The 21,551-nt window shown below is 41.3% G+C and overlaps 1 protein-coding gene across 6 annotated transcripts in view; it reads left to right on the plus strand.

Moving 5' to 3' along the window:
• Positions 1–21,551, plus strand: part of ADGRG6 (adhesion G protein-coupled receptor G6) — a 168,840-nt gene that overhangs the window by 111,863 nt on the left and 35,426 nt on the right. For all 6 annotated transcript variants that reach the window (XM_045011402.1, XM_045011400.1, XM_045011403.1 and 3 more), the window contains 5 exons: positions 1,542–1,603; positions 5,285–5,492; positions 6,111–6,276; positions 16,867–17,007; positions 20,714–20,830. In XM_045011402.1, coding sequence (XP_044867337.1) covers positions 1,542–1,603; positions 5,285–5,492; positions 6,111–6,276; positions 16,867–17,007; positions 20,714–20,830 — 694 coding nt within the window. The remainder of the gene's footprint in view (positions 1–1,541; positions 1,604–5,284; positions 5,493–6,110; positions 6,277–16,866; positions 17,008–20,713; positions 20,831–21,551) is intronic.

The raw sequence follows: 21,551 nt of genomic DNA on the forward strand, positions 1-21,551 counted from the left end.
AAAAGCATTAAATATGCTATGTCAAGCACTCAGTAGTTAGGATATGCCAGAATTAAGGTTGCCTTAATTTGTCCCACTTGTGCGTATGAGTTATGATACCGTCTTTTATTACAGGGCCATAGAGTGTTTTTTCCATAGTTTGGAAATATAATCCATGGCAATAATCTATTGCTGTGAGGTTTTAATAACAGAATTTTTAAATGGTTACTTATCAGTGATACTTTAACCTGGGGATACTTCTCAGATATGTCACATACCCTTTATCACATCTTAGACACCTGCCTGCCTGCCTATCTTTGCACAGGATCAAGGATGGCAGAATGTTTATGTCCAGCTTTCTTGCAACTGTTCACACTCTTCTTACAGCCACTGCTTTTTTCACATAGGGCCGATTCAAAGCCTAAGTAAGTTAAAGTTAAAATATAATGGCAGGATTTGACACTTTATGTGAAAATTTCAACTACTCTTCAAAACATTTGGTCAGGACATATTAGGAATGCTATAGACCAAATAAGTGCTTTGGTCACTCCTGAAATATAACTCTAGATCCTCAACTAGTGTAAATCCTCACCGCTTCATTGGAGACAATGTAACTATGGCAATTCACACCAACGGAGGATCTGGCCCATGAAGCACACATTTTTTGCACTATTGTTGATGTCACTGGTTTTATACAACAATCAACCACAAATTCCCAATATCAGTCATATCTTTTGTGACAAAGTTCCTCCTCTACCTTGGGGTCCTGCGCTTATTGGCAGATTTGCTCGCCTCAGAGATCTTCCCCTCTGGTGGAACCCACAGTCCGGGTCAACTCCTCCTGTATCTGATCAGGAATTGGGAGGTTTGGGGGGTACCCGGGCCCACCCTCTACTCCGGGTTCCAGCCCAGGGCCCTGTGGATTGCAGCTGTCTGTAGTGCCTCCTGTAACAGCTGCATGACAGCTACAACTCCCTGGGCTACTTCCCCGTGGCCTCCTCCAAACACCTTCTTTATCCTCACCACAGGACCTTCCTCCTGGTGTCTGATAACGCTTGTACTCCTCAGTCCTCCAGCAGCACACCCTCTCACTCTCAGCTCCTTGCACCTCTTGCTCCCAACTCCTCACACGTGCACCACAAACTGAAGTGAGCTCCTTTTTAAACCCAGGTGCCCTGATTAGCCTGCCTTAATTGATTCTAGCATCTTCTTGATTGGCTGCAGGTGTTCTAATCAGCTTGTCTGCCTTAATTGTTTCCAGAAAGTTCCTGATTGTTCTGGAACCTTCCCTGTTACCTTACCGAGGGAAAGGGGACCTACTTAACCTGGGGCTAATATATCTGCCTTCGATCACTCTCCTGTAGCCATCTGGCCTGACCCTTTCACACTTGTTAATTTTCATTGTAGTTTTGTTGCTTCCAGGATTGTAATTTTAATGTAACATGATGCTGTGAAATTTACAAATGAATTTTGAAACATCCAGCTTTATTATGCTACATTATTCTGAATAATATGACACGCTTTGCATAAATCCATATTCTGTCTTTTTTTTTCCTCCACAGTTTTTTAAACCCGCACAACTATACATCATACTGGGGCCAACCTGATCTTAGAAATTGCACAGGTAAGTGTATTGATATTCATCCTTTATCTAGGAGCAATTTCCTTACACCCCCTCTCCCCCCCCCCCCAGGGACAATGTACACCTCCCCCCGAACTCTCCCATCACCCTCAACCAAGATGAAGAACATAACAAGAACTAAAGAATATACCAACATGTCATCTGAAGGTTCAAGTGGTGTATCTACAACAGCCCAAAACACTGAAGAAATAGTGTCTCCACAACCTAAAGGCAGTTTCCGATGTTTCTTAGTCAAACTTTCCCCATGTATTGGTGCACCTCTTGCAAAAAAGATTAGGAAAAGAAGGAAAGCTTCCCACTGCTACAACTGATAAAACTGGAGGAGCCTGGTTTGCCAGACCAGTCAGCAAAGCAGATGCTGACAAACTACATGAAAAGGCTGCAAAACACCAAGCCTCTGGACTGCATCGACATGCAGAAAGCCTTATAAGCCAATCATTGTAAAAGCCAGTTTTAGAAGTACCGAATGAGGCTGTTGGAATGCTGCAGACACAACACCGTTTATGTGAATAAACACAGCTGTTGGCATCATACTTTCTATGTAAGCAAGAGATACCACACACTACAAACTGGAGGCCAATGTTAAGTTCATTGAAATTGGACACTGTTTCTGAACAAGATTGTCAAATGCTCACTATCTTTCTGCAAGAAACTCAACTGACTGATTAAAAGCATGCAATGCAACAGTGAAAGACTCAGCAGTTGAAAAAGTGAAGAACTGTCTCACCACATTCAAAACATTTAGATACATGACTGATGAATGCACCAATGCAAATTGGCATCAAGCATTAAGTCATTGCATATATTATCTTGATGTCAGTGGTAGGCCCATAGATACATTTCTAGATGTTCAGGTTATAGAAGACACATCCGATGCATGTGTGACAACCCACATCTTAGAGTTAAATGCATGTAAATTGAACACTAAACAGATGGCTGCTTGTGCATTTGATGGAGCTGCAAACTTTTCTGGAAGACATGGTGGAGTACAAGCGTTTCTCAGAGAAAAGTGTAACCATAATCTCTCCTAAACACACTGCAGAAGCAATCTTAACTTTAATATCTAAAAAGAGAATGGAACAATAAATTAAGCAATCAATTTGCAAACACCTAGAAGATAATAAGGTGATAAGTAACAGCATGTCAAACCAATCTAAAAGCTTTCTTTGACAGGGTAACAAGCCTGGTGGATGAGGGAAGTGGTAGACATGTGGTATATCTTGCCTTTAGTAAGGCTTTTGATACTGTCTCAAATAACCTTCTCATAAACCAACTAGGGAAATACAACTTGGAGCTACTATAAGGTGAGCGCATAACTGGTTGGAAAACTGTTCCCTGAGAGTAGTTATCAGAGGTTCACTGTCAAGCTGGAAGGGCATATCGAGTTAGGTCCCGTAGGGATTGGTTCTGGGTCTGGTTCTGTTCAATATCTTCATCAGTGATTTAGATAATGGCATCGAGAGTACACTTATAAAGTTTGTAAATGATTCCAACTTGGGAGGGGTTGCAGGTGCTTTGGAGGATAGGATTAAAATTCAAAATGATCTGGACAAACTGGAGAAATGGTCTGAAGGAAATAGGATGAAATTCAATAAGCAATTAGGCTGTGATGTGATAGAGAATTTGAATACAGAGTGGAATGTCATATGATGAATGAATGAGGATTTCACTTCAGCTTCTTTTTTATCATCACTAGAGGGTTAACCTTGATCTTTGTGCTTTGTTTCCTGGGATGAAAGAAGTCGGAATTCATCTTTTGCTGTCTCTAGTCACAACAGCTCCAGTTGAGCATTCTTTTTCAACAATGAATAGAATTTTGTGCTTTGAATGAAGTCTCTTTCTGCTTCATCATGTGAATGAACTAATGAGCATATCAGCTGAAGGACTGGAAGTACCATACACACAAGAAGCCACGAAAGATGAGCGCACTTCATTCAAGAAGTTCATTAACAGATTTGTGCAAAATTACAAGAAACCAAAAAGGATGTAGATATAATGCTTCACAGAAGGCCTGACTAGCCAACTTTAATATGTGTGATGATTTTAAAACAGGTGTTAAAGTAATAAAAGGGTTGTGAAACATTTTTCAGTTTTTACTATGGTGACATACAGCCCATCTTCGCCCTCATGGTCTCATCCCCCTGTAAATTTTAACACACACCCCTAATTTCAATGCCTGGGGAAAATACCGTGGAGCATTCTTGTGGTGGTTGGTGGTTGGTTTCCTCACCCGATGCCAGCATGTATCCCTCACTCATACTAAGTTGTTTCAATATTTTTTAAAAAAATCAAAGCAAATATTGAAAATCTATGAAAAAACAACAAATTGAATCCAGCCTATCCATGACAGTCTCTGGATCAAATTCAGTGCCATTAATTAAATTTTTATGCCAAGATTGGGGGCAGGTGTTAATTTGCATCAAATTGACAGTCTGTTCCAGTCTGATTTTCCAATGTTTTGTAGCTGGGGCCTGATTCAAAGCCATTGAAGTCAATGGAAAGGATTCCAGTGGGCTTTGGATTGGACTCCTGGAGCCTTATTCTCATTTACACAAAGACAGCTTTATATCACACTGGTTTTAAAGTGGGAATAAATTATATTTATACCCATTTTATGGCCCTTTTACACTGCCAGAGTAATGTAAAGGACCTTAGTGTAAACTGGAGTCATGTTCTTTGTGTAAACCAGTGGGTACAGTCATTGGAACATAGGAGTGCAGAATTCTTGTTTGGTAGCATTTTAAACCCAGTTTGAACTTATTTTGCACAGGAGTAAGTGACCATACAAGGGATAAGGCAGTGCAGAATCAGGCTCTCGGGTGTAAAATGAATGTAATGTTAGCTAACAGGGCAACGGTGGTTGTACATCAGGAAAAATAACAAATGTGTGAGTGTAGATAAAATGATTTGTTTATAGTTTTTTTCTCCTACATTCATCACTCTACCTCCTTAGCCTGTCAAATAACTTTTTCAGCACACTTGCAGAATGCCAATTTTTTTCAGATTACATGGCTTGACCTTTTATGCTAGTTTTCTGGCCAACTGATGCCCAAAGTCTAATTTATACCACTATTTGTGTGTGGCCCACATTGCCACCATATTAAACACCCAATCTTGTCTTACCAGAAAAAGCCCTTGTATGAGATTTACTTGTCATGCCATTCATGCATAGGCTCTGGGTGAAATGAACTCAATAGAAAAATTCCAATTGACTTCAATAGGGTCAGGATTTTACTTTCTGAACCCAAAAAGGAGTTAAATTTCTCCTGGAACTGGGGCATCAGGAGACCCACAGTTTGGTTTCAGGGGTGAAGGAGAATGTGGTTTTCCCAAAGAGAAAAAGATTATAAGATAAGGGCAGGAAAGGAGAGAAGGGAAGGAAATACTCTTATCTTCGTTCTTTTTCCCCTCTTTTCTCTTCTTTCATTCATCCATTCTAATCTTTTCCTACTTTAAATGAGGATAAACCCAGATAAAATTAGTAAAAGAAAGAAGAAACAGAGAAGTACGTTATATAAGTTCAGCTCGTCCTATATATTTTATGTTGATTGGTTATTATGTTTGTTCAATTTAGCACTGAATACATTGTAAATCAACAAGCAGGAAGTGCTCTTCACATGTATCCCTTTCTCCTTTTGCTCCCTGTTACCAATGTTCTCACAGAAAATGCAGCTGATATAGCCAATCAACTTCTGAATCTCACTGGTGAAGGGCAGCAGCTGACCTCAGACAAAGTCAATGATGTTGTCCAGAAACTTAAAAAAATTGTGAACGATGAAGAAATTGATGCGTCTTTGGGTTCTACTGTGGTGACAATTTTTTCCAATATTTTAACGAGTTCAGACAGTGTATTGGCAGCATCATCTTCTGAGTAAGTGTTTCTGAATTTGAGGGAGGAGGTTGAGAAAGTGTTTTACTACCTGTTGGGGCATGGGATCATAAAAACTTGAAGCTTTCTAAATAGAGATACACAAGCTACAGTCAACCTACCTTAGACTTTTGATTAAGTCCCTTGAAAGACATTTTTCCAAGTGAGATGACTTATGAGACATTTTTCCAAGGGACGTATATCAAGTCTCGGAATTAAGGGGCTTGACAAAAAGTAAACTATTTTGATATAATAAGTGAAACTGTAATATGAATTTCAATATTATTAGAATATTGTTCTGTAGCCAGAAATGTCAGACAGACAGATCCTTCCTTAGTGAAAATCAGCATAAATACACTGGTTTCAATACCTATGCTGATTTACATCATTTGAGGCTCTGGCCCAGAGAGATCAATTTATCAAATCTCCTGTTGGGTTTACAAAAATTAGTATCAGAAATGGACTCAAAGCTCACAAGAGTAATTTTCTTTCCTGATGCTGTATTACTGGTTTCATCATTATTTTTCTTTCTTCTCATCTCTTCTGTTTTGTTTATATGTATATAGATAGATATAGATATATACAAACAACATTTTTGTTTATAACTTTCTTTGTTTTTAGAGCTTTAAAAACTATTGATACCTTAGCCTTAAAGATTCAGTTCACTGGACCATCCATGAGCATCTCAACTCGGAATCTGGCACTTGGAATTTCTTCTATTAATTCAACTTCATTTAGTGGATCCTCCTTCAGTGTTGGTCCCCAGAACAATGCTTCAGATTTTCAGGTACAGAACAGACATTTACACTGGAACTCAAAATATTGAGAATGATTACTTATTATTTATTAGGTATGATACAGGAGCACTGAACCCCGTTGGGAGTATTGTTTAAATTGTCTCCCGCATTCTTTCAAATAGCTTAATTTAGTACACCTCTACCTCGATATAACACTGTCCTTGAGAGCCAAAAACTCTTACCGCATTATAGGTGAAACCATGTTATATTGAACTTGCTTTAAATAATAATAATAATAATAATATAATAATTGGAGATATACCAATCTCCTAGAACTGGAAAGGACCTTGAAAGGTCATCGAGTCCAGCCCCCTGCCTTCACTAGCAGGACCAATTTTTGCCCCAGATCCCTAGGTGGCCCCCTCAAGGATTGAACTCAACCCTGGGTTTAGCAGGCCAATGCTCAAACCACTGAGCTATGTGCAGCCGCCCGCCTGCCCCGGGAGCACTGTTTTACTGTGTTATATCCAAATTCGTGTTATATCGGGGCGTTATATCAAGGTAGCGGTGTACTTCCATGAGTTATAGGAAATCCAGACCAAATTGTGTCTGTTACAAATTTAAATGTTTTGCTGACATATTCTAAACTAGCTCCATTTTTTCATCTACTTGGAAGAATGAGGAGGGAAAATATCCTCTATTAATCTTCTGTACAACCCGCCTCCTGAATTAGACTTTGGCAATCTGTTAGCCAACACACATTTAACAGCCCCATATGATTGTCACTTATAACTACATTTTACAAATAGCTGATGATGTTTCTTCAGTCAAGTGTTGCTTTACTGATATAGAAACAGCTGATGATATTGGTATCTCTGCCTATAAAAATGATATTGTTGATTTCATACATCATATTGCTGAGGACCAGAAGTTCCTATGAAATATTTAGCAAGCATTAAACCCAGAGCAATTTAGCTATATCAGCAAAATGCCCCACCTGCTTTATTACATACTTCCAAGTGAGCAAAAAATGGTGAATTTCAGACTTCCAATAATGTGTCACTATTGTATATAAAATTCTTCTTAGGGTACGTCTACACTACAAGACTATTTCGAATCTACTTAATTCGAATTTGTGGAATCGACCTTATGAAGTCGAATTTGTGTATCCACACTAAATACACTAATTCGACTGTCTGAGTCCACAGTAACGGGGCCAGCGTCGACTTTGGAAGCGGTGCACTGTGGGAAGCTATCCCACAGTTCCCGCAGTCCCCGCTGCCCAGTGGAATGCTGGGTAGAGCCCCCAGTGCCTGCTGGGGGAAAAAATGTGTCGAGGGTGGTTTTGGGTAACTGTCATCATTGAACCGTCACTCCCGCCCTCTCTCCTTGAAAGCGCCGGCGGGAAATCTGTTCGCGCCCTTCTCTGGTCGGTTACAGCTCGGACGCCACAGCACTGCGAGCATGGAGCCCGCTGCGATCATCGCTGCACTTATGGCCGTTGTCAACTCCTCGCACCTTATCGTCCACCTCTTCCACAGTCAGCTGCTGAGAAATCGGGCGAGGAGGCTCCGTCAGCGCGGTGAGGACAGGAAGTCACAGAGTGGCGCAGACCTCTCACAAAGCAGGGTACGCCGCGCAGTGGAGATCATGGTGGCAATGGGTCAAGTTCATGGTGTGGAACGGCGATTCTGGGCCCGGGAAACAAGCACGGACTGGTGGGACCGCATAGTGCTGCAGGTCTGGGATGAATCACAGTGGCTGCGAAACTTCAGGATGCGTAAGGGCACTTTCCTTGAACTCTGTGACTTGCTGGCCCCTGCCCTGAAGTGCCAAGATACCCGGATGCGAGCAGCCCTGACTGTGCAGAAGCGAGTGGCCATAGCCCTCTGGAAACTTGCAACGCCAGACAGCTACCGGTCAGTAGTGAACCACTTTGGCGTGGGCAAATCTACCATAGGGCTTGCTGTGATTCAAGTAGCCCACGCAATTGTTGAGCAACTGTTCTCAAAGGTAGTGACCCTGGGAAACGTCCAGGTCGTCATAGATGGCTTCGGCGCGATGGGATTCCCAAACTGCGGTGGGGCTATAGATGGCACTCACATCCCTATCCTGGGACCGGCCCACCAGGCCAGCGAGTACATTAACCGAAAGGGCTACTTTTCTATGGTGCTGCAAGCACTGGTGGACCATAGGGGACGTTTTACCAACATCTACGTCGGGTGGCCGGGCAAGGTTCATGACGCGCGTGTGTTCAGGAACTCTGGTCTGTTTAAATGCCTCCAGGCAGGTAGTTTCTTTCCGGACCACAAAATAACGGTTGGGGATGTGCAGATGCCTACAGTGATCCTCGGGGACCCAGCCTACCCGCTAATGCCCTGGCTCATGAAGCCCTATACAGGTGCCTTGGACAGTGAGAAGGAACTCTTCAACTACCGGCTGAGCAAGTGCAGAATGGTGGTGGAGTGTGCTTTCGGATGTCTCAAGGGGAGATGGAGGAGCTTACTGACTCGCTCGGACCTCAGCGAAAAAAATATCCCCGTTGTTATTGCTGCTTGCTGTGTGCTCCACAATCTCTGTGAGAGCAAGGGGGAGACCTTTATGGCGGGATGGGAGGTTGAGGCCAATCGCCTGGCTGCTGATTACGCTCAGCCAGACAGCCGTGCCGATAGAAGATCCCAGCGGGAAGCGCTGTGCATCCAGGAGGCTTTGAAAGATAGGTTCCTCGGAGAGCAGGGTAACCTATGACTCTCCAGTTGATTTACAGAGAAGCTGAACTTGAGCCTGTTTCACTGACTGTTGACTTCGATCTGCGGTTACATACCCCGTTCTCCAGGTTTCCCCCCTTCCAACACACGTTTTAAAATAACTTTAATGGAACACTGATTATTAATAAAGTTTTCTTTAATTATGAATTCCTGTTCAAGGGTTGAAACATGGACGCGGACTGTGGTGGGTACGGTGTGCACTGATGTACAGACCGCTTCTACACTAGAGGAATGACAGGCTCCTGCTCCTACAGCGGTCTCTGGGGGGAGGACGGTTGCAGGTGGGTGTGCAGGAAGGGGTGGGTTTGCAGGAAGGGGTGAGGGGTGCCGTCTTTGGGACGGAGTTTGGATGCAGGCTCTGGGCTGGGGGTTGGGGCGTAGGAAGGGGTGAGGGGTGTGTGGGAAGGGTGAGTATGTGTCCGTGGATGAGGGCTCTTGCTGGGGCTCAGGGCATCGGAGAGGCTCGTGGCTAGGGTGGAAGGGCATGGTAAGGGCAGCCTGCCTTGCCATTTGTGGATGGCAGGCGCTAGGACCCTGGGACAGCATACACCTCACAGACTGACCCGGGGCAGCATTCACCTCCCAGAATGACCCTAGTGCCTAGTGACTGCAGTCTGTGTGTGTCCTGCTGTTGATCCTGCCCCCAAGTCTGTACCCTGGTAATGGAGGCTGTCCTATGCAATTAAAAAACCCCTCCCCCCCCTTCACACAAAGTCTTCTGACAAGGAAAACGTGACGGAAACAGTGAATAACAACAAACTACTCTTAATACTCAACTACACAGTGGGGGGATGAAACTTGGATTTGGGACTGGGTGATCCAGGAAGGGAAGCACTTCTCATACTTTAGGGAATGAGAGCTGTTTGGTACATGAGCGCTCTGCTGGGGTGGAGTGACAGTTTTCACGGCCCCTAGCGCCCCTCCTTCTTGTGATTTTTGGTGAGGGGGGGACAGGACTTTGTGGCGGGGGAAGGCGGTTGCAGATACAGTTCAGGGGGGCTCTCTGCTCCTGCCTGCGGTCCTGCAGAACATCTACAAGGCGCCGGAGCGTGTCCGTTTGCTCCCTCATTAGCCCAAGCAGCGTTTGAGTCGCCTGCTGGTCTTCCTGCCGCCACCTGTCCTCCCGTTCGCTGTGTGAGCGCTGGTGCTGACATAGGGTCTCCCTCCACTGTCTCTGCTCGGCCGCCTCGGCTCTGGAGCAAGCCATCAGTTCCGAGAACATGTCGTCCCTAGTCTTTTTCTTTCGCCGCCTAATCTGCGCCAGCCTCTGTGAGGGGGATGCCGGGGCAGTTCGGGAAAGAGCCGCAGCTGTGTGATGGGAAAAAGGAAGTGATTTCCTTGAAAAGATACATGTTTGCGAACACTGAACACAGTCTACTCAGTTTCAGTGAACAAGACCATACAGGGCACCTAGTCTCACGAGCTCTCAGGACAAGTTCGAGATTTCAGAATATGCTTTCATTGGCTGAGGTCTTGCACAGGAGATCGGACAAGCGGGGCGGTACAGCTGAATCCGTGTAGCAGCCAGGCCTGGTAAGCACTACACTATAGGCTGCTTAACAGTTAATGGATAGCTGTGCCCTCCCGCTGAAGGCAATCTGTAAAGCATAAAGTCTGACCCTGTTCCAGCCCCTCGCGGCTGTGCCCGGGAAAGATCACTGTATGCTTTTCCTCTGCGGCCTCCAACACGTGGCTGTTAAACGAAGGTCATTGCTATGCAAAGTAAAAGTCAAGCATTCACAATAGTAACAGTACACTAATTGCCTTAATTAGATGCAGCAGTCGCCGAACGAGATTACCCTGAGGCGGGTCACTCGGAGAGAGAGAGAGAGGATGCTGCTAGAATCCCTGCACAGACCAGGACCGTATGCCGCCATGCTGGTGGAGGCAATGATTCCGCTGTACATTAGGATGGCCTGGTGTGGAAGAGTGTGCTTCCACGGAGCACCAAATAAGGCACCTCTCCCCAGGAACCTCCTGCGGAGACTTTTCGAGCTGCTCTCCGAGAGCTTCGTGGAAGTGTCCCAGGAGGATTTCTGTTCCATCCCTATATGTGTGGACCTTCTCTTTATATAGTTTTTTATGGAAAACTTTTTATATAGTTTTTATTCCTGTTTTTTAAAAAATAAATGTTTCCATGTTTATAGCACTTACCGACTGATCCTTCCCCTGATTCTGAGTCCGGGTTAACAGCCGGGGAGGGTTGGTAGGGGATCTCTGTGAGGGTGATGAAGAGATCCTGGCTGTCGGGGAAAGCGGTATTGTAAGCGCTGTCGCCTGCGTCGTCCTCCACAAACCCTTCCTCATCTTCCCCATCGGCGAACATCGCCGAGGAACTGCCCCTCGACACTATCCCATACTCAGAGTCCACGGTCACTGGTGGGGCAGTGGTGGCAGACCCACCTAGAATGGCATGCAGTGCCTCGTAGAAGCGGCATGTCTGGGGCTGTGCTCCGGAGCGTCCGTTTGCTGCTCTGACTTTTTGGTAGCCTTGTCTCAGGTCCTTGATTTTCACGCAGCACTGCGTTGTATCCCGGCTGTATCCTCTGAGTGCCATGGCTTTGGAGACCTTCTCGTAGGTCTTTGCATTCCGTTTGTTGGAGCGCAGCTCTGAAAGCACAGACTCATCGCCCCACACAGCGATCAGATCCAGGACTTCACGGTCTGTCCATGCTGGGGACCTCTTTCTATTCTGGGATTGCATGGACTCCTCTGCTGGAGAGCTCTGCATCGTTGCAGGTGCTGCTGAGCTCGCCCCGATGTCCAACCAGGACATCAGATTCAAAGTGCCCAGACAGGAAAAGGAATTCAAATTTTCCCGGGTCATTTCCTGTGTGGCTGGTCAGAGAATCCAAGCTTGGACTGCTGTCCAGAGCGTCAACAGAGTGGTGCACTGTGGGATAGCTCCCGGAGCTAGTAAGTTTGATTTGCATCCACACCTAGCCTAATTCGAGATAGCCATGTCGAATTTAGCGCTACTCCCCTCGTCGGGGTGGAGTACCGAATTCGAACTAAAGAGCCCTCTAGGTCGAATTAAACGGCTTCCTGGTGTGGACGGTTGAGCGGTTAATTCGAATTAACGCTGCTAAATTCGATTTAAAGTCCTAGTGTAGACCAGGCCTTAGAGATGACCAAAAGAAGTTGATTGAACTTAGTGTATCTTAGTATCACCCATGAAAAATAATGAAACATGGGTGTTCTCATCTTAGGCATAGAGATGGATTGTATATTTTTACCTCTCAGATCTACATATACTCTGTGATGTAATTTTAAACAGAACTAAGTATTCGAAGTTTCCTAAGCAGGAGTCTGCATTCAGTCCTCCTGCAGAGTAAATCAAAGATGGTATCTACATGAAGGACTTCATCGGTGTTGTGGTACAAGCTTTCATGGATCAATATGGAAACCTCCAACAGTTTTTTTAATAATTCTGCTTACTTTGAGCCCAACCCTGAGTTCTGCTGTGCACATGCATCTTCCATTAACTCCAGCAGGAGATAAATGTTCACCAACTCTTTGATTTTGGCTTCAAGTTGTTAAATGTCTTTTTCCTCACAACATCCCTGTGAGCTATAAAGTGCTATTCCTATTTTGTTACAGATAAGGAACTGAGATGCAGAGAGACTAGAGGCCAAATGTTTAATGGTATTTAGGTGCCTAAAAATGAAGATAGGCAACTAGTAGGATTTTCAAAAGCCCCTATGTACCTCATTCCCATTAAATCCCATCAGGCACCTGTCTGCTTCTGTAGGCACATAAATACATGTAAAAATCTCACCCTAAGTGACTTGACTAAGATCGCACAGGAAGTCTGTGGCAGAGCAGGGAATTGATCTTGAGTTCCTTAGTGCCCTAGCCATGAACTGTCATGTCTCTCCCACTGGACCACATGCCAAACACATAATCTCTGTGTAAGTCTGCAGTGTAGGTGAAGGTAGGTGAGAGGGGAAAAAAGAACCACAATAAAAATCTTTCTATTATAAACAAATAATCAGACCCGAGGTGCTAATTTCATAATTTAAACATGAAGTTGTGCTAACAGTTAAATGCAAATCATTACAGTCTAGTGTAACAGAATAATATTGCTGTAATATACATGAGAAACTAAATTCTCTGTTGGTGTAAACTTGCTATTCCTAATAAATAACTTGTCATTTCTGTAAGTACCATGCAGATTTATGTCACGATGTACATGAATAACAATATCATAAAATAGCAAAGAATCCTGTGGCACCTTATAGACTAACAGACGTTTTGCAGCATGAGCTTTCGTGGGTGAATCCCCACTTCTTCGGATGCAAGGCTTGCATCCGAAGAAATGGGGATTCACCCACGAAAGCTCATGCTGCAAAACGTCTGTTAGTCTATAAGGTGCCACAGGATTCTTTGCTGCTTCTACAGAACCAGACTAACACGGCTACCCCTCTGATACTTAATATCATAAAATATTATAGTATTTTTAAATATTGTTCATATTATCTTCTGGATCTAAAATTCAAAGGATCAAATTCTCTGCAGGTGTAAGTAGGCCCCGTGACATTTATTTTAATGGAGTTTCACTCATTTTCACTCTCAGAATTTTGCCCATTTTTCTCCAAATCAAATTTAGTGGAAATGGATGAGGATGTTCTGTTATTAATAAAGCTTGATTGCTGAGTATTATAAAAGAAAGGGAACAGTTATCATTCAGTTTTCTCCTTGCATTTATGGAGGTGAAAGGAAAAATTCTACATTTAGATCTGGGATGTCCTGCATGTATAATAACAAATACCATCTGTGGCATGAGGACATCCAGGAATATTAGAATTTTCTTGCCCTGGAATAATTTATTACAGGACTGTTTAAATAATGATGAAATCCAGATTGTGCCATAAGAAAAGACAAGTTCATTAATAATGTTCCTATTGGAACACTGAGTTGGTTTTCAGGCTTTTACACTTCCAACAGCTTATTGACAATTCTTAGCCCCTTCCCCATCAACAATTTCCTCAACATCTGTGGTCACAGTTTATATTTCCATGCTTATTAGGCAAGAATTTTTCTCTCCTCTCTGGGTGGAGATTCCCTTTCACAAGGTCAAGAACTTCTACCAAATATTGTGATGATCTTTAGGGAATCTTAAAAACCTCAAGCTACATGTTGTTTTATTTTTTTTCCCTCTTAAGACGGATATCAAGGAAATCTATCCACAGCAGCTTGAAGAAATTGTACTTCAGTCAAGTATCTTTACAGTTCTTGCCAAATCTTTGACTGGTTAGCATTTGGGAATTCATTTTGTTAAATTGGTCCTGTAATATAGCCCTATTTTTAGATAAACCTCTTCCATTCTCTTCACTGAACCTAATATCTCCAGTAGATGCAGAGTTTCTACTAGCCTTAGCCAAATTATTCTTTGAGGACAACTTACCAGATGAATTTAGCCCTGCGTTCTGTCTGTCAGGTATTATCCCTAAACAGCTTGTGATTTTTACAAATGCGTGTGTTCTTCACAAATGCTTGATAAACAGTTTGTGAACAGGGCCTGTATGTCTTGTAGTTTTGTAGCCTATGTTTTGGTTGCTATTGCTATTTGCACCCTCTGAGTTATCATACACGTGATTGGTCGACGTAAGGTTATAAACATTGGGAGTCCCCTTTAATGATCCTATATTATCTATGAACTACTGATAATTATTCAAATCAGTTGTGGGAATAATAAGTGCTTTCCAAAATGGCTGCAGAAGCTGTAATAGATTCACACATTTCTTTGCTCTAGTATTTTTAATGTCCATGAGCATTGTTGTCAATAAATATTCACTCTTTCAAATGTTTACAGTAAACAGATAATAAGGATTGCAAATACCAGTGTGTCATTCACAAGAGTATTTATGAATACATCTTTTTCTGTTGGCCAGTTCTATTTTCCTGTTTAGAGATGGGTGTCTATAGATAAAGTTACCAGACACAATGAAGTACTGTAGGTTCCAAAATCTCCTGTGCCAAGACAACTCTTGAAAGAACGTTCCTGACAAAATAATATAGAGGTTTAACCAATGACAGTATAATTTCTTTTGTTTACAAAAGTTCTTTCAACAAGGTCAAGTCTTAAATACCAACCATAGTGCTTTTGACCTTTTCAGTCCCAGCTAATGGCTCTGTTGCATGAATTTGTAAACTAGTGTAATATATGTTTATATTCATAGGCACTCTTACAATATTTCCCATGTCTACTTGTCTGCTAATTTCAGTGTCTTGTTCAGAAAGTTGTAAGTCTCTTGCCTCTTCCACTGTAGTTACAAGAAAAGAGGAGGCTCTCAGATATATGACAGTGCTGACTGTCGAAATAAGGACCTGATTGTATGGACTGATGGATTGATTGACAGAGTGGGCTTCTAGCTGTTTGACACATTCCTGTGTAATCTATCCTTATTCTGACTCCAAGGAGTTTCTCATTTTTGCCATATCTAGTTGGTGACCCTAAATGTAATAAAAAAAATCTTAGTTTTTTTCTTCCCCAGATTGTTTCACACGGAAACTGGACATGCTGATAAGCTATTACAGAATTCAAAAGGGAGAGAATTAAATCTTTTCTAAATGACAAACAACGACATTAATCTAGCACTATTGTTACTATGCATTAGTCAGTATAAACAGAATTCCACAAGGAAACATGTCGTTTACTCACCAATTTTGAATGAGAGTTATGTAGAAGCTGCTAAATGGAAACATTTGTTGCTCTCATGGGGAAATGACATATTTAAATATGGTGAACTAAAAATCCACCTTACAGCAATTTACATGTATATCAAAAAGTCACCACAACACAATCTTAACAAAAAACTGGGGGAAAAAGGCCATTAATGCTCTTTTATTTCAATGTTGTTTATTAACGTAAAATGGCTAAAAATGTCTCTTAAGACAAGTTAAATATAGCCAGGGCCCATCTATTCTGTGATTTGGTAGAGTTTGCCACAAAATCAACCCCTTAATACAGAATTGTGCTCCAGGTCAAAGCTTCGTTTTATAAAGAAAAATATTTCTAGCCTGTGTGGTTGTGAAGAAAATATTCTAAGGCTTTGCTTACAATAGAAATCCTGTACCCTTTTTCCCAGCAAAGGGGTAGGTGCACTGGTGCTTGCAGCACTGTAAGTGCTAATGTGGATAGCAGCCAGCATTAGTTTTCATGATTCAATAGTAAAAATGCCTGAGCCCTGCCCATACTGGTGCTCACATTGCCTCTAGCACCAGCACAGCCGCCCTGCTGCTAGAAAGTGGGACATTTTCTAGTGAAGACACACTCAAAACATGAATTAAGTGTAAACTGAAGCAGTGTTGTGTCCCTGAAACAATGGCCCAGCTCTGCAACAGTAGCCAAGGAGTACAAAACATTCCTCATAAAGGCAAAGGCAAAGTTGGTCAGTGTGCTCCCTTACTGCTTGATTGTCTCGTGGGCATAAGTGAGAGCAACATGAAGGGTGCTGTAAATTACCCTCACTGCTCTGGGCCCCAAGGGATCAATACAGCAGCTGGAGATTAGCTTTGTCTACTTCTTGAAGCTATTTGGGCACAGGAACTGTCTTTTTGTTCTCTGTTTGTACAGCACCTCACACATCAGAGCCCTAGTCCATGATTGGGCTCCTAGGTGCTACAGTAATACAAATAATAATATGTCTCAAGCCTGGACTCCCACAAGGAAGATGTAAAAACATACCAGAACATTATTTTGGACTGTATCAATCCTCATCTAGCGCCATGCTATATTTATGCTAATGGTTATTGTAGTCTTATGTTCAAATCACATTTGACAATACTGCAGGGAGTGTGCGCAGATTCAGTGGACCTTGGTTGATTTCATTTTTGTCTGACCTGCTCTTTCCTCTTTTTATAAAACAGTTAGATTTTGACAAGACTCAGGGAAATGCCCTGGCTTCTGTTGTTCTGCCCTCAAGTTTACTGAAGAATTTAAGTCAAGATGAGTTTGAAGCTGTATCTAGGGCTCAGTTTACGTTCTTCAACAAAAATGGACTTTTCCAGGCAAGTACAAATATGCTTGAATCAATTTCACCTGGACTAAAGCAAGTGAGCCTGCCACAGTATAATCACTTTTCAATATCTCATGAGTTATAGAAATGATATGGTAGTAGTAGAGGTAGGCATTGGGAATAAATATTGCATATTAATAATTACTAGATTACCACAGTATTTAGGTTATACATTACATCAGAGATCTTACTGCAATTCTAAGGAAAGTTTCCTTCTGTAGCACACAAGCTTCTGCTCATAATAGTCTAGAAGGAATTGATATCCAAGTGGTCATAGGCATAGATTGGCATAGCTCCACTGTGTTCAGTTGAGCCACACTGTTTTACACCAGCTTGGCATCGAGCCTAAAATTATTTCTCTTCCTTTTTTTTTTTTAAGTGATCACCCAGGGTGAAATTTACCCCTGTGCAGAAGATCAGCACAAGGCCAATGTACCAGTTAAATCCCGCTGATACCTTTGTGCAGATACTTTGCACAGGGGTTAATTCCACCGATACGAGAGCATGTTAATTTTACTGTTGACCATCACAGATATGCCTTCTCAATCCTGATATAGTGTGTTTACACCTTATATACAGGTTTTCTGAGAGGAAATGGTTACTCAGTAAGGTTAGTGATATTGAGATCGGAGAACTAAGAGGATCTAGTTATTTTGTTCTTCTTTAAGTCTGATCATGTGATAATCACTTTCCAGGTCTTTATGCACCAACGAGTTAGGAAGATCTTCACAATTGAAAAAAATCACTCTACATTCAAAAGATATTGTATTCATTCAGAAGCAAAAATGAACAGTGTTTTTGGCTTCAGTTCATTTTCCCATTAGTATTTCAAATGACCTTTGGCTCTTGTGCATCCGCAGGACTCTGTGGTATTGTGTTGTGTATATATTATCATTTTTATTGGCACTGTATTGAGATACTTGAGATAATCTAGGCTAGCAAAATACATGTGACCCATAGTTGCATTCTGAAATACACCCTGCAGTATCTGCAGCTGTGAGTCAAGAAACCAGAAGCATACAACAGTAGGTTTTGTCATAATGACACAAAATCCATACAATGATAAAACATTCTATCTTAATAAATAGCACTAAGCTTGGTCTTCAGAAGTTCCATCATGATTAGTCATGACTAATCATGGTTTCTTCATATTTTATATTAAGGGGCAAGGTTCAACCATAATGATTGTGACTTACAATTAATGATACCCTCTCAAAAGACAAATGACACTCCTGACGCCAGATTAGTATATAATTGATCTGTCTGACTTCCTCTCGTGTATTCCTGAGTGGTACTAGAATGTGTTTGTCAGTAAGAAAGATATATTTGATAGGAAGACAATAAAAACATAGGGCCGCAAGCAATTTTTTCAGGAATAGTTTACTTTTTTAAACAATTCGTTTAGGCGGCCTAGGTGAGCTGGGTCAGATGTTTGAGAAAGTGAGCATGTGCAAAAACCATATTTTCCATTTGCACATGTGAGCATTTATGCTTTCATCAGACCATGAAACAGAAACAGTAACTTGTGACCAATCACAAGTAGCCAAGGTTTCAATCCTTTAAGGAGCTCTGATCTCTTCACCAGTGCGGGAGACTTTGCAGCACAAACAGTGAATATAGATGCTCCCCGACTTACGCAAACATTCCGTTCCGGAATGCCTTGCATAACTCAAATTTTGCGTAAGTCGAAAACATATCTCCGACCATTACACACACACAAAAAAAAAAACCCTCCTATTTCTAGCTTACGGAACTTTTTCGTAACTTTTTACGTAACTCGGGGAGTGTCTGTACTGAACACTCACTGAGAACTCTTGACAAGCCATCCAGAATTTTTTTTAAAAATGTAAAAAACTTATGTTAAATATTTTGAGCCATAAAAATGTTTGAGGAAATCATGATGTGCTCACACATGTCCTAAACACAAGAGACTAAATTCCCTAGATAAATCACATGTGGAACGTTATTTGCCATTCTGTAAGGAGGAGTACTAGAAGAGGAATAGGAGGGTCTCTTTCTGGAGGTGGCTAGATGGAGGCATGAAGAAGGGAAAATTCTCATTTCAAAATGTCAGCCTAATCTAGACTAACATTCCCATCTTTCCTTGGAGTACTAATATTATACTGCTACTATATTAATAATAAGACCATCTCATTCTTCTCTAGATCGCAAAGCACTTTTAAACAAACAACATCAGTCCTTGTGCTATCGAAAGATAGTCAAATACCTTTTCATGAAGAGGCTTCCAAAGAGCACTCAATGCTGCTTGACTACTTCAGCTAGTTTATACTGGATTCTGATTATGAAGACAATTAAATAATGGTCACTTCCTATTCAAATAAACTACAATATAAAATAATCTGCAGAACATCTCAATCAACAGAAATTTACTGTTTGGTGCATGAAGCACTTTCTTCTGTTAGTGTAAAAATATGTAATGAATGCACAGTTCAAAATTTAAAAAAAAATCTCCACAGGCGTTGGCTATGCCATTTCTCTATTTGAGAGAATGCTCATATGTATTTGGTGCTATTGCATTACACTCCACTATAATTATCTTGCTTATTAAGGTTTATATGAAAACTTGATTTTAAAAGACTCTATTTTGAGCCTATGAAGATAGTATTTTAAAATGGTACAGTCTATATGAATTGTATTGAATACTATATAAATATTCAACATTTCCTCTCAGACCCCTGTAATAGTTCCAGCCGCATAATCCTTTCATTTTTATACCTCTTATATTCTCCTGTCTAAAAGCTTTTCCCCAACCTTAATTCAGTCCAAACTAATATCATAAGAAGAAATATTACTTGTATTTTATTTTAATTTACAGATGTCTCTTATCCGCTCTTAACGAAGTGTGGGAAGAAGACATCAAATGGCCTTTTGAAGTCTAGCCTCCAATTTTTTTACTAAGTGGCCGATCCAAAGCCCACTGAAATCAGTGGGAGTCATTCCACAAGCTTCATTAGGCTTTGGATTAGGCACTAAAAGCTAAGAGGTAGACTTGTCACCTTTTGTTGTGTGAACATAAATAGATTTGTAAAACTGTGGCTCATCTCCCTATGCCTTTTCAGAGCAGGTTAGGAATAGCACTGGGTCAGTAATAAAGTCATGCTCCTATTGAAATTACCACCAAATAGGACTGTGTTGGAAATATTGTCTCTTACAATATTGTGTCACTTAGAACTTTTTTTTCACATCTTATGTCACTTCATGACCACTTGCTGTCAGGTAGTGTATAATACTGAAGGTGGTGAATAGATCATGTAAATATTATATGTAATGCCAAACAGCCTCCCAGAGGCTGTTTTGTCAATAACATAAAAAAGCTCCAGTTCATTTTTGGTTAGGGAAATGATCTAATTATATCACAACTTGTTATCAGTTAGCATTGTTTGAGGTATAACGGTGGTTGGCATCAAACAAAGTGATTTAAGAGAGAAATTTTATGGAAATTGCCTTACAATCTGCCCTTAATTATGTGCTTGTGTATGTTTATGATAATAACGGAAATAGCAAAGGAAAAGCTGTAATTTGATCTTACAGACAGGATGTTCTTATAATGGATGGTCTTAAGTATAAAAGTGCTGACAGTTTGTTTATTCTGGCACAGTGCAAAAATAAAATCATCTTCTCTGGCTAGTGTATTTGGTGCTCTGATAATATTTATTGCATTTTTTAATCTTTCAAAGGATGCAGAAATGAATGCCAATTTAACCAGTTTTGTAGTGGCATGCAGTATTGGAAATGTTACCATCCGGGACCTTCAGGATGCTGTCAAAATTACAATTAAACATACCCTGTTCCAGGTAAGAAAAAACTGGTGTAACCAGAGGTAAAAAAATTCAAATTGTATCTGGCAGTGGTAGAATCAGTGGTAGAAAGATTATCATTGGTTTTGTTGGGTCTGGGGAAAGATTCCAGTAGAGAGGGAAAAAATCACATTTGTTAACAAATACACAAAAAATCCAGTGTTTAATAATCATCTAAAATGTAGGTAATTCAACCTGTCCCTGCTGCAGTTTCCAGGCTGATAATACTTGATACTTAATCAGATGGACTCATAATTTGTGTCAATATTTATTGTTCAAGGGAACTTCAGGTTGATGTGGATTCTTTGACCAGACATGGAGCATTTTATTAATTGTACCTCAAGGAATTTTGTTATTTCTTTGTTTTGTGCAAAGAAACAAAGGACCGTTATAAAGTGACCAATATTACTGATGGGAAAGGAGAGCCCAGAAAAATCACTCTTTTGTCATGTTTTATTTATTAGTTTTTTAAAAAAATCCCCATATGGGTCTCATTCGGCTCTCAGTTATGCTGCTGTAAACCAAGAGAAACCCCACTGGAGGCAATGGAGTCACACTGATGTCAAACTCTTTAGGTGAGGATAATCAGGACCATTGACCTTGGGGAAAGGAAAGAGGAAATAATAGTTCATATTTCAGTTAGCTTAGACTATCTGCTCGTTATGAAATCCACTTCAAACTAGATGGCCTCGAAGTAGATTCAGTAAGTTATTCCCTT

This window comes from Mauremys mutica, chromosome 3 (assembly GCF_020497125.1).
Source record: "Mauremys mutica isolate MM-2020 ecotype Southern chromosome 3, ASM2049712v1, whole genome shotgun sequence".
In the NCBI taxonomy this organism is placed as follows: Eukaryota; Metazoa; Chordata; order Testudines; family Geoemydidae; genus Mauremys; species Mauremys mutica.